The sequence below is a fragment of the Arvicola amphibius genome, chromosome 17 (genome assembly GCF_903992535.2).
Source record: "Arvicola amphibius chromosome 17, mArvAmp1.2, whole genome shotgun sequence".
NCBI classification, from domain to species: domain Eukaryota; kingdom Metazoa; phylum Chordata; class Mammalia; order Rodentia; family Cricetidae; genus Arvicola; species Arvicola amphibius.
The window spans coordinates 32807626-32821138 of NC_052063.2; the positions used below are offsets into that span (position 1 = coordinate 32807626).

The 13513-nt window shown below is 51.2% G+C and overlaps 1 protein-coding gene across 1 annotated transcript; it reads right to left on the reverse strand.

Annotated features, from left to right (window-relative positions):
* Positions 1-29: 29 nt before the first annotated feature.
* Positions 30-8017, reverse strand: Arhgap9 (Rho GTPase activating protein 9). Its single transcript, XM_038314461.1, is given in 18 exon segments — positions 30-430; positions 1130-1155; positions 1157-1201; positions 1203-1237; positions 1644-1778; positions 1991-2044; positions 2146-2223; positions 2371-2469; positions 2943-3053; positions 3134-3275; positions 3456-3554; positions 3663-3758; positions 3948-4041; positions 4199-4257; positions 4470-4577; positions 4751-4831; positions 6973-7184; positions 7468-8017. Coding segments are annotated over 18 exon segments (1962 nt in total). The 5' UTR covers positions 7784-8017; the 3' UTR covers positions 30-258.
* Between the last annotated feature and the right edge of the window lie 5496 nt (positions 8018-13513).

The window sequence follows — 13513 nt, forward strand, 5'->3', positions numbered from 1 at the left end:
GCTGGGGGCTGTTATTTAGTCTATGTGTGTTCCAGGAAAACACTTTAATAACGGACAGGTTTCCTGAAATAAAGGAAGGCTGAGAGTAAGAGCCCCATGTGTCATCTTGGGGAGACTGGAAGTGGGGCTCACACACCTTCCTCTTCTCCCACATCTAACAGCTCAGTGGAAGAGCGGCCTCCGGGAGAGAGCTTCCGGGATGTCATCTCTCTGAAGACCAGCTGACAAATGGCGATATCTTCCTTCTCCCTGCCTGAGTCAGGTGAAGATGCTCGCAAAGTTGTTGAGCATCAGCTGGATCAACTGCCCAGGGTAGAACACGTGGGCTGTCATGTCAGAGGTCTCCTGCTCAGGGCGGAAGAGTGTTGGTCCAAACACAATTCCCAGGTTGTGGGCAGTCATTCGGTTCTTATCTGAGTGTGCGATGACCCTGAGGACAAAGCCAAGGACAGGGGAGGTAGGCGACAGGTACCCAACAAACCAGTATAGCCCCATCAGGTAGGTATGAGCAGAGCAGAGATCACGCTGGGATCCCTCCACGTGCTGGCTGAAGGAACCATCTCTGAAGGAACAGAGATTGGCCAGTGGAGAAACCTTCAGGTTACGATTTGGAAGCACGAGTTGGGTAGAACTGCTTAGTTCTCAGCTCCAGGGAACACCCCAAAGTTCTTTAAGCTCACAACATGGGAGGTTGTAGTCAGATGTGCTCAAATGCAGCTCAGCTAAACAAGTCACCCTGCTCTAGGGCAAGACTAAAGTCAAGGAAGGGACAGAATTTCTTAATCTCTCTCACAGCATCCCTGGTTTTATTGGGTGCTCATTTGATGCTGAGCTAGCCAAAGGCTAGGACATGTCAATGCTCCCAGGCCAGTCCCTGAGCAACACGCCCATCTCCGTGCTCCCTGGTTAGTCCCTGAGGAACACTCCTCTCTCCGTGATCCCCAGACAGTTCCTGAGGAAGACCCCCATCTCTGTGTTCCCCGGCTAGTCCCCGAGGAAGACCCCCATCTCCATGCTCCCGCGGCCAGTCCCTGAGGAACACCCCATCTTCGTTGCTCCCCGGCCCAGTCCCTGAGGAACACCCACTCCATCCCTCCCCGTCATGAACAGCTGTTGAGTCCTTCCTGACCTGCATAAATGCTCCAGGATGTACTGGCAGTGTGTCACGGTTGGGCTTCGGCAACAAGTCCACTAATTTTTCTTATTTCAGAGAGACACTGATCTGGCTCAGAAAGTTCTAGAGAGAGCGATGGGAGGGACAAGAGACAGAGGCTAGGGAGAGTGATATGACAGGGTGTGTAAATGCACTCTTTCCCTTGTTTGTGAACGGTATCATCTGTCTCGTGCTCTCCCCTCTGCACTTCGGCACAAGAGATTCAACCCTTGCATATGATAAGCACACAACTTACTGCTGAGCTGTAGGCCTCCACTCTTTCCCGTAGCTCACCTGCGACTTTCAGAATTCTTCCCAGCTCGGTCCTCTAAACATTCACACACATATTCCCCCATCTCTAGAACAGCTAGAGTCGGCATGCGATTATTTCCCATCCCCGCAGATGAAGACGGAAGGGACCCTCTGTTCTAGTCTTTACTGCACAAGTCCTCCCGTGTCAGGAGGATCACCCGAAGCTCTTAACCCTTACCGAGGGCATCACGAAAATGAGGCAGCAACGGTGGAGGCATCAGAGGCTGTGGCAGCTCCCGTAGAAAAAGCTTCAAGGCCCCAGTGATCACGTGAATGTCATCCCATTCCGCACTGTCTAAATCTAATTTGCCTTCTAGAAGGAAAAAGAAGTTCCTTGGGTTCCGGATTCAAAGATCAGGAATTTGGGGGGAAATCTAATCAAAACAGGAAACAAGAATGTGGCGGTGGCCCATAGTAGGGCATGGCAACAACGGGGACAGCCTTTGTCAGGGTGGGACATGGCGGGATTCCGTGGGGTACAAAGAGGGCATTGGTTAGCTATTTGAGAGTCTGAGGTGTAAGTACCTTGTCCCGGCTGTTCTGGAAACATGTATCTTCCATCAGAGGTGACTGCTCGTTCTGTAACAAGCACGAGAAGACACCAGCAGCTGAGACATGCAGTTCCAACTCCCTCCCTCAAAACCGCTCTTGGTTCATTACTTCCTGCCAGGTCCTCTCACCTCTGTCTACCAGGAAGCGCAGTTTCTGGACCACTGCCAGGTTCCCGCTCACCCGGTAAATGCCGTCCACATCTAGACCTAGGAGATGAGGGATGAGAAGATGGGAACTCGAAAAGTGTGTATGTGAGGGACCCGAGGGAGAAAGGAGTCAGGAGGAAGGCAGAGATGGGGCGACCGGGTCCTAGGGCTTGAAAGGGGAGGTTTTTGGAGTTTGGGAAACACAACCTTTTTTATCCACAGCCTCAACACAGAGCCGGACAAAGCTGGGCACGGTGTCCCCTTCCCTTTGGCACAGCGATTCCAACTGGCAACCGAACACTTGGTCTGCAGAGGAGGGGGGTGGATCAGTAAAGGTCCTCATTATCCATGTAAGACTGGGCCTGCTGCCACGTGGGGGCAAGGATGCCCTGTCTCTGCTCCTCAAATAATGAGGAGTAGGGGGAAAGCAGGAGTGTCAGTAGACTCTAACCTGGGTCTGGAAGCTCTGCTTTGAGCCTCACTAGAGTTTTCATTAATGCTAAGAATATAGCCTGGATGTCCTGGAACTCAGAGATCCACCTGAGTGCTGGGCTTAAAGGCACCAACCACTACCCAGCATGGTGCCTCTCACCTGTAATCCCAGACACTTAGGAGGCTGAGGCAGGAGGATTGCCCAAATTTGAAGAAAACCCGGGGATAAATACTGAGAGTATATTTCAACAACAATAAAATCTGAAAACCGAAACCTACACAAAACAGAAACACTAGTAAAGCTGGCACCAAGAGGAGCAGTGCCCCACTGGTCCAGCCCAGCCTACCTCGGAACAGGCCCCGCTCCTGAAGGCTCTGCAAGGTTGGTCTCTTGGCGATCAGCCGCTTTAACTTGTTCCGCACGCGGTTTTTCTGCTCAGTGCCCTCGGCACACCGACCTGCCAAACCAAGGAGCGTGAGCTCCAGCGGAGGACGCTTCCCTGCAACCCAGCCCGGCCAGCTCGGTCCCACTTCGTACTGGAAATCCTGCGGCTGCTAAGCCTTAGCAGTGGCTTGGACACCGGCTCTGACTCCAACTCGTCATCCTCACCAGCGCTCAGCTCCGCCAGCTCTGCGGGTCCCGAGCCAGACAGACGCAGCTCTAAGGGGTTCTCCCGATCCTAGACCGGGGCAGCCAGGGTGGGAGGATGGAAGGGAGAGCATCGGCACCCCCACATTCCAGCCTGACTCCAGGTCAGGACACCACCCGAGACCGCCTGGTTCCCACAGTCCTTCTCTTTGTCCCTCCCCTTTCTGGGTCTACCCTCCCGGGTGCCTTCGGGGTTCTGCACCCTTCTAACCAGCCGCTCGATGACCGCCCGCAGCGCGCGATGCCAGGCTCGCAGCTCTGGCTCCTCGTCCGACTGCAGCAGGAACTCATGGCCGGGGACCGTCCGGATCTGGGGGTCGGGCGGGGAAAAGCTCGCGTAAGCAATGAGAGCCTAGAACGCGAGGTCAAGCGTCCTCCGGTCACCCCGTCCACTCCGTCCCCCAAAGACGGCACTCACGTGCAGGACATTGCGGCGGCTGGACAGGTGGCGCCCGTTAGCCAGGGCCGCCCCGCGCAGGTCCACACTGCTTTCCGGCCGGCTTCCAGCCGGCGCCTGGCGATGACGGGAGAAACTGAGGCTGAGTCTGTTTCCTCACCGCTTCCCTTTGGGGTGGTGGTGGTGAGCTGCTTCCGCCATCCTTTACCTTCTCCTCCATTTCCTTCCTTGCCGCCCCCATCTGTTGACCCGAGGCGCAAACCAGTAACCCCCAAACCCTTGCTGCTCCCCCTGGCCGATGCTCACCCAGCCTTGGGACGGCGCAGACTGCGGCGGCCGCTCTCGGTAGAACACAAGGCTGTTACCAGTTAACACCACCCAAGCCGGGCCCCAGTTCTTCCTGTGGGGGAAGGGAGGAGTAGAAGTAGTTAAAAGGTCATTTTAGAGTTTCACCTGGAGTGCCTGCGTCCCTCCTCCCCTCCCCGGGCACCATCACCATTGCTTTCTACCCTGTGAAACCCAATAGCCTAGGCCCCTGACATATTCTGGGTCCTCACCTGAGTTTACGCCCTCCTTGAGCAATCTTGGTCATGTTGATCAGGCCTGACTTCTCCTCCTGGGAAAGGCATGGGGTATTGCTTGTAAGCCACCCTGTGCCACTCACAGCCCTCAAGGGTTCTCTCTAAGGGGTGAGGCCTGTTAAAGTTTGGGGATAGGGGAGACTGGAGAAGAGCAAACACCCAGAAAGAAAAATGTTATTTTCAAGGAGCAGAAGACAGGGTGGCGGTGCAGAGAGGTTCTGGGCGTTCAGAGACAGGAAAGACTCACATGGGGGTCATCCAGCTGTGGCAGAGTGGGACTGGAATTCAGGGCTGCTGGCTGGTCTGATGGGTCTCCCCAGGGACTGCTCCTGCTCCGGCTGAGGCTTGGTAAACCCTGAGGATGGGGAATTGAAAGAGGACATTCAACCTGGTGGTCCCAGGTTGCAGGAGGAAGAGGGGTGTGGCTGTGGGAGAGGGCAATGTTACAGTGGTAATGGAGAACACCTTGCCTAAGGGGAGAGTCATAAAAAGTTAATCTTGAATGCTGAGACAATGGGGTGTTCTCACCTGTCCATCAAGCCATTCCTGAGGTTGCGAGGCCCCACTGTTCCTAATCAGAGTCTCTGTCTGCTCCATGGAGCCAGGTTTCTGGGTTTAGGGGGAGACAAAGCAACATCCAGATGGTACCTCAACAGTTCAGCACTTCTCATTAGTGTTTTCTTTCTTCTGACCTGAGAGCCCCGGAGAGAAATGGGGAAGAGGAGTTTTGAAGGGACAACGGGACGCGGAGGAGGAAAGGTATCTTGAACATGACTGTGGCATGGCACAGGAGAGGCGTTTTAGTGGGATCTAAGTTACACACGGGTTGTTAGTTACGGTCGAAGCCCGTGTCCTGGCAGCTCTAACAATCTAAGCTCTGCCACTTGTCCCCAGTAATCAATCAAAGCGACAATGCTAAAGGGCAGAGAATAATTTATTTGGGGCTAGAGAGATGGCTCAGTGGTTAAGAGCACTGACTGCCTTCTGGAGGGGCAGGAAGGGGGAGTGCAGCTGGTCCAGTTCCAGGAGGTCTGACGCCCTCTTCTGGTCTCTGTGGTTACTGCATGCATGGTGGTACACAGGCATACATGCTGGCAAAAGACCCATACACATACAACTTTTTATTTATTTACTGAGAAGTGGATCACTCATATAAATACATTTGATTATCTCCAATACTGTTTTTGGGGTCTAACATGAGGCTTAGGTTTTAATAGAGGACAAGAGATAATTATAAAGCCAGGCATGGGGGTGCACACCTTTAATTCCAACCTGGGAGTCAAAGGCAGGTGGATCTCTGTGAGTTTGAGGCCAGCCTGGTCTAGAGTGAGTCCCAGGACAGTCAGAGCTACACAGAGAAACCTTGTCTTGGGCACAGGGGTGGGGTGGGACAGGGGAAGAGGTAATTGTTACTAAGCAGTGTGGTCCTTGCCTATCTTTGTCTCAGCTCCGTTCTCGGATGTGAGAAAAGTGTGACCTGTCCTCCTGGGAGACAAGTTCCTTCTCTGGCTGGTATCAGGACCCCAGCCTTTTACTTCCCCAGCATAAGACTCCCGGGGCAATTCTAATCCCTTGGGGTCCGTGTCTCAATGCTCTGATAGCTGAAGGAAGAGACCCAGCCTTTCTCCAAAGAATTCCAGCGTCCCTCCGTCCTGCCGGAGCTGCTCCCAGGCATCTAGCCTTGGGGGCGGGGACGGGGGGGGGGATGGGAGATCCAAGTTCTTCGGAACAGAGACCCTGGACGTCAGAGAAGGCCAACCAGATTACAAGACACAGGCAGCTCTGACAGGAGGGGCTGGGATCTTGCCTGTCAGGGAAGTGGGGAAGAGGAGGTGGGTGCTGCCCCGTCCCTCCCAATCGCTCTCCCATTTACTCACCTTCGGCTCCGGGCCAGGGTGAGCCTGGTACAGGGCTAGAAACCCCAGTCCCTGGCTGTTTTTTTAAAAATTCTCCCCTCACAACCTTCTTTGCTCTTCTCCGCACTTCCTGTTGCCAACTTCCCTCCTCCCCCACGCAACCCCGCCCCAGGGCTGCAGGAAAGGGGAACAGGCTTTTTTGGGGGGTGGGGTGGGGAAGAGAAAGTGCCCCCTCCTCACACCATTCAGAAGAAATAACAGCAAGAGGTGAGGGGCCACGCCAGGGGAGGGTGAGAGAAAGGGCTTATCCACAGCAGACAAAGAGGGAGGGAGCCAGGCTGGTTTGTAATCCTAGCATTTGGGAGGCTGAGGCAGGAGGATTATAGGAGTTGGAGTTCAATTTGGCCTACCTAAAGAGTCCAGCTCATCTGGGCCTACTACAGAGTAAGACCCTGGCTCAAAATACAACAAAAAGAGAAGGAGGGGGAGGGGATGGACAAGAGAGCTATAACTTTAGAAGGAACTTGCTGGTAGCCCAACTTGAAGACAGGACAGAGGACAAACCTTGCCCTGGGCTACGAGTCAGAAGCAGAGGAAAAGCAGTCTGTTGGCCTCCTGCTGCTGGGCTGGACTCACATCCCCTCAGGGCCTGTGTCTTTTGCTGTCCTTCTTCACCCCTGCTTTGCTTGCAGCCTCTCTTTCTCCACGTGCAGGGTCTTTTCCGACCACCTCAGCATCTTCTTTATTTTATTTATCAGGCTGATTTAATGCCTCTCCCACCCTCAGTCCTTTAAGGGAGGACAATGTCTGTCTCCTTTACCTCTTGCCCAAAACAGGGCCTCATGGTAGTGTAACTGACCACGGACCATGCTCTGATGAAGATCTGCGACTTACCCTGTCGGTACTGGCCTCTGTCATGGAGCCTTCCTGGGAGAGAGATCTTTCTCTTGGCCCTTCCCTGAGGGGTTTCAGGAAGCAGGGTTTCAAATAGGCCATGCTGACACTTCTGCACATTTTGCGGGAACAGGGAGGAGGTTGCTCAGAAGTAACCTGGGGTTCCTGAGACAGGTAGAGTTCCTCCAGGGAGCCATGAAACATCTTTGTCCCTGGAAGGAGAGACGTGGAGGAGTGGCAGGTGATGACAGATAGGGCCTCGGCTGAGTTGTCAAGGAATACGGAGGAAAGCTGCCGGAAATGACTTGAGACCTAACCAGCTTAGAGCTAGGAGGGATAAAGGGTGATACCACCATGGTGGATGTGAGAACAGCGAGTCTTATCAAAGGGAAGTGAGACAGAGGGGTCACCAGAAGCAAGGGGCAAACCCACTCGGTAACTCTCTCAAGCCAGGGAGGCAGGAAGGGAAAAGGGGAAAGCTTGGAGTTTACTTACCAGGACTCCAGAGGGATGCATTGTGGGTAGAGTCTGCTGGTCTGGGGCAGGAGAATGATTCCTCGGTCATATACGCAGCTGGAACAAAGATGGGCCTGGAGCAGGAGGAAACCCCTAGGCGCCTTGCCAACCACCAGTCTGAGTTGGTCTTTCGAAGCAGTTGGAACCTGTCACCTTCAGCCAGAGACACCTCCCGGCCATCGGCCCCGGTATAAGTGAAGGGATAGAGGACGCAGAGCTGGGGTCCCTGAGAAGGGCTTTGTAGACTCACTCCTAGATTTCCCCAGATACTTGGCCACCACCGGCCTGAGAGCATTGTGGTCAGCACTGTCACCTATGGGAAAAAGGAGAGTTGAAGTTCCAGAAGGAAATAGGAGTGGGTGCCTCCACACAGAGGGACATGGCTCTGAGAGATGTGTGTGAGTGTGTGTGTGTGTATGTGTGTGTGTGTGTGTGTGTGCGCGCGCGCGTGTGCCTTGGATGAGTGAGGACAGGAGCCTTGGAGAGACAAGGAAGGAGTAGACTAGAGAGAAGCCCTGTGTGGGAGAGATCAGCACAGGTTTGGGGGCTGAGACCTCCTGCGTGATGTGTCTGATGAGGAAGTGTATATAAATAAGGTGAGAGAGGATGTGGTCAGTAGACCTACGTGGCTGGCAAGGCAGGAAATCAGAAAAGATGACCGAGCTCGGTAATTTTTTTTCCTTTAGATACCTTGTGGAGGTCACCTGAAGTTTCAGGGGCAGAAAGAGTTGGTCCTGGGTGCTGGTGGGAGTCCTGAGCTAGACACGGAAAGACTGAGAGGAACACTGGAGAAAGAACGAGGGAGAATGACTAAGGAAAGGTTATGACTTGTGACCTTTATTAAGTTTGCACAGGCCTCGTTGTTTCTATGACCAATTGCCTCAGACTTAAACCATTGTGTTTCCTGTGCAGACAGGCAGACAGACAGACAGACAGAAAAACTGTAAGAACAAATGAGAGGGAAAGAGAAAGGGGCTAAGAGAAAGAGGGGTTCACATCACCTTCAATCCTATCTAGGACACATTTTGGGGGTATGAGCCTCTGCATCAGCCTTTTGGGCGGGTTCCCAGGTTTATTGTGGGGTTCTATTAATTGCATTCTTGTATTCTCTGAGTGTTTTGTCTGTGTGTCTGTCTGTGCACCATACAAATGTCTGGTGCTTGAGGAGTCGAGAAGAGGGTGTTGAATACCCTGGGTCTGGGGTTTCAGGTGGCTGCGAGCTGTCATGTGCGTGCTGGGAACTGAACTCAGGTCCTCTGGAAGGATAGCCAGGCTCTTTGTTTTTACTTCCTCCGGAGACAGGGTTTCTCTGTGCATCCCTGGCTGTCCTAGAACTCACTCTGTAGACCAGGCTGGCCTCAAACTCAGAGATCCACCTGCCTCTCTCTTTCAAATGCTAGCATTAAAGGTGTGTGCCACCTGATGGACCACCATACCTGGCCTCATTGACTAATTTTTAAGGTTTTTGTTTTGTTTTGTTCTCTTTGCTTTTTTCCCAGGCAGTGGTGGTGCATGTCTTTGACTCCAGCACATGGGAGGCAGAGGCAGGTGGATCTCTTGTGAGTTTGAGACCAGCCTGATCTATAGAGTGAATTCTAGGACAGCTAGAGCTACACAGAGAAACCCTACGGATGCCAGAAGAGAATGTCAGATTCCTTGGAACTAGAGTTACAGACAGTTGTGAGCTGCCACGTGGGTGCTGGGAACCAAACCCAGGTTCTCTGGAGGAGCAACAGTGCTCTTAATCTCTGACTTTTATCCCCCTTGAAACTTCTCCAAGTTTCCTCTTTATAAACATTTCCTTCCTCGAGGTTTTCAGGTTACCAGCGACCTACCAGGGCTGGGGAGTGCCAACGCAAAAATCCCAATCAAGCCAAATCACAACAAGCCAAATTAAAAAATATCCAGGTTTAATGGGATTCCTGCGCTCTCGGGTGGCCCCGAGGGGGAATCTGGAGGCCGCGAACTCGACCACCAGGAGGAAGGAAAAGAGACCAGGTGTTTCTCCTTTGGGAGCTCACGTAAATACCCTGTGTGAGTGACCCCGGGGAGGGGTCAGGACCTGGCATGCTGGGATTTGGAGTCCCAGACCAAAGCAACTCCCAGGCCTGGGGGCTGGGATGGATGCGAGGGGCTGGGGTCTACGCTCCCAATTTAACAGGGATTCATCTTGTAAGCTGCAGCATTTGTGAGGCTGAGAGAGGAACGCGGAGCTGAAGGCCAGTCTGAGCTATTTGGTCAAAGCTCGGCTCAACAAGCAAAGGAGAAAAACGCAAACCTGTCTCCCCAACCCTCCCTCGACCTTCTCGAAGGCGACCACACAAAGCCATCTTCACTTCCTATCCCTCACGTCCCCACTTTCCCAAGTACACCCCAGTCCTCGCAAGCACTTCCTAATCCTAAACTGTGTGACATTCTGTGGCAAGCGACCCAACTGCTCCTTCCCCTGCTGGTGTCCTTCCCTGTTCCCCCTTCTGGCAGTTACTTCATTGCGGGAGAATCTTCCTCCGCCTGCTCCTTAAACCACAAAAACCCATCTGAGCTGTGTCTTTTGCGCTTTGAGTCTCTCCCTCAGTGATCGGACTCTCGCCTCTGTATCATCTCCAGTCCAGATCTTCCTCGGGAGCTCTGGTCTCATCCACCATCCACCGAAGCACTCTGCAAGTCTTTTACGACAAATTCAGTACCTACCGAAGTGTCCATGTCAACCTTCCCTACAAATCTTTTTCTCCAGCATTCAGCTGCCAGACTTAAATCCAAAAAAAAAAAAAAAAAAAAAAAAAGTCTATTGAATCCCTGCTAACACTTAGGTTAGGCGGGACCATGCTGATTATGGTGATAAATCTGGGCCAATGCCAATGCCCTCTCATACAATTAAACCCCTCTATGATAAGGATCTCCGTGGTAGAGGAAGTTAGAAGCATCTGCAGGAGAAGCATGTGCCCAATTGTGCACGCCAGAAGCCCTGCAGCTTCTTGTCTGTTTCCTCATTGCTCACATCGATTCTACTGATTACCAAGTACCGAAGTTGGTATTTTTCCCAGATCTCCTCCCCTGCTTTGCTGGCGATTGAACCCAGGGCTTTCTGTACAGCAGACAAGAGATCTGACTACTGAGCTACATTCTAGTCTTTGTATTTCTCATATTTATTTCTTGAGACAGGGTTTCTGGCTCTGGCTGTCCTGGAACTCACTCTGTAGACCAGGCTACCCTTGAACTCAAAGAGATTTGCCTGCCTCTGCCTCCTGTGTGTTGGGATTAAAGCCACAACACAAGTTCTTGGGTTTTCGAAAAGGTCTGGCTATTTGGCTCACGCTGTTGTGCAAGTCAAGCAGACCTCTGTGAGCTCATGGCTAGCCTGCTCTACAGAGCGAGTTCCATGGAAGCCAGAGCTGTTATACAGAGAAACCCTGTCTCGCAGAAGAGACAGTTCGGCAGTTAAGGGTACCGGCTGTTCAGGTCGTGCAAGGCGGTGCATCATGCATGACCCTTTGTAACTCATTCTAAGGAATCCAACCCTCTTCTGTCCATGTGGTGCACAGACATGCATGCAAGCAAAACACCTATACACATCATTATTTTAAGGAGAAAAAAAACTATTTGGGGGCAGGGTCTCATGTATGCCTGGCTGGCCTTAAACTGACGATGTAGGTGAAGATGACCTTGAACTCTTGATCCTCTTGCCCCTCCCAACTTTGGAATTATAGGCATACGTCGGAATGTCTGGTTCTTTTACTTTCCGAGATTTATATATATGAGTGTGTATGAGTGCTAGGAACCAAACTCCAACCTTCTGTGAGCACAAGTGCTCGTAACCACCGAGCCATGGCTCCAGCCCCCAATAAAGTTTTTACTTTTAATTTTTTGAAACATGATCATGCTTTACATTCCTGAGTGGCCTAGTACTCTCTATTTAGCCTAAGACTGACCCTTCTGTGTGCTGGGATTACAGGCCTGCCCATCCAGGCCTGGCATTCTCCCAACACCTACCCTCTAGCATCAAAGAGTCTGAAATCTTGAAAAATCAAAAGTGATTGTGTGTGTGTGTGTGTGTGTGAAAAAGAGAGGATATGTGCATGTGAGTTCCTATGCAGTCCAGAAGAGGACATCAGAGTCCATGGGGCTGGAATTATAGGCAGCTGTGGGTTGCTCAGTGTGAATGCTAGGGGCCCTGGTTCTCTGCCAGGAGACCTCTGAAGTATACACACTCGGCCACTGAGCCATCTTCCCAGCTATTTTACTTTTTGTACCTTTGCTTAGTCCGCGTGTATGCATGCGAGAGAGTGTGTGTGTAGTCTAGAGGGAAGTTTCTAAGGTATTCTGTTTCTACTCTGCGGGTCTTGGGGATTGAATTCAGGCCATTAGACTTGGTGGCAAGCACCTTTTATTATTATTTTGGTTGGATGGAGTCTGTTGAGAGTGTTTCTCTGTGTATCTCAGATTAGCCTTTGGGCTCCTCATGCATCCTAAACTGGTCTCAAACTCCTGTCTGGGCCTCCTGAATATTGGGATTATAGGTATGAGAAACATGTCTACCCCATATGTATTTATTTATTTATTCATTATTTGTTTTTTCAAGACAGGGTTTCTCTGTAGCTTTGAAGCCTGTCCTAGAACTCATTCCATAGACCAGGCTGGCCTTGAACTCAGAGATATCCGCCTGTCTCTACCTCCTGAGTGCTGGGATTAAAGGGGTGTTATCACCTAGCCACCCTATATTATTTTTAAGGGGATACAAAGGTGAGTAAGGAGCCAGCAAGATGCCTTATTGGGTAAAGGTGCTTACAGTGGAAGCCTGAAGACCCACATAAAAGACGGAAGATGACTGTGGTGGTGCACACATTTGATCCCAGCTCTTGGGAGGCAGAGGCAGGTGGATTTCTATGAGTTCCAGGCCAGCCTGATTCAAATAACAAGTTTTAGGCCAGTCCAAGCTACACAATATAGAGACCCTGTCTCAAACAAACAAACAAACAAATAATAAACGAACAAACATTAATACATAAATAAATGATGGAAGATGAGAACCAGCTCCACAAAGTTGTCTTCTGACCACCACGAATGTGTGCCCCACCTTAAGCACACGTACTACGTTTTTAAAAAGATAAACAAGATATCCCTTATTTTGGCTTTCTGGTATAGTCCTGGCTGTCCTGTAATTCACTCTGTTGACCAGGCTGACCTTGAGCTCACAGAGATCCACCTGCTTCTGCCTCCCGAGTGCTAGGATTAAAGGTCTGTGCCATCACTGCCCACCTTAGGATGCCTCTTATCTTACACGCGTTTCTTACATGCGCCCTCAGCTCCCTTGGCTATGACCATCTAGTCCTCTTACCATGATAGCATAGTTCTACATAACATTAGTGTTAATATTTTCAGAGTTTTGCTCGCAAGTGATTGTAACATTTTTATTATTAGCAGAGAAAGCACCAGGTGACCTTCCTCCTTAGCCAAAGTCCCAGAAGCCTCCCCTTGCCTGTCTCAAACAAGAATCTCCCAACTCAATGTCCCTCCCTTCTACTTCTGTGCATCTCTCTAGCCATCCTCCTGACCTCCTCATACTCCTGATGATTTTTTTTCAAATATTTATTTATTATGCATACAATATTCTGTCTGTGTGTATGCCTGCAGGCCAGAAGAGGGCAGCAGACCTCATTTACAGATGGTTGTGAGCCACCATGTGGTTGCCGGGAACTGAACTCAGGACCTTTGGAAGAGCAGGCAATGCTCTTAACCACTGAGCCATCTCTCCAGCCCCCCTGATGACTTCTTTTATTTATTTATTTATTCTGTATACAATATTCTGTCTGTGTGTATGCTTGTAGGCCAGAAGAGGGCACCAGACCCCATTACAGATGGTTGTGAGCCACCATGTGGTTGCTGGGAATTGAACTCAGGAACTTTGGAAGAGCAGGCAATGCTCTTAACCTCTGTGCCATCTCTCCAGCACCCCCCCCCCGATAATTTCTTTCTTTTTTTTTTTTTTTTTTGGTTTTTTCGAGACAGGGTTTCCTTGTAGTTTCTA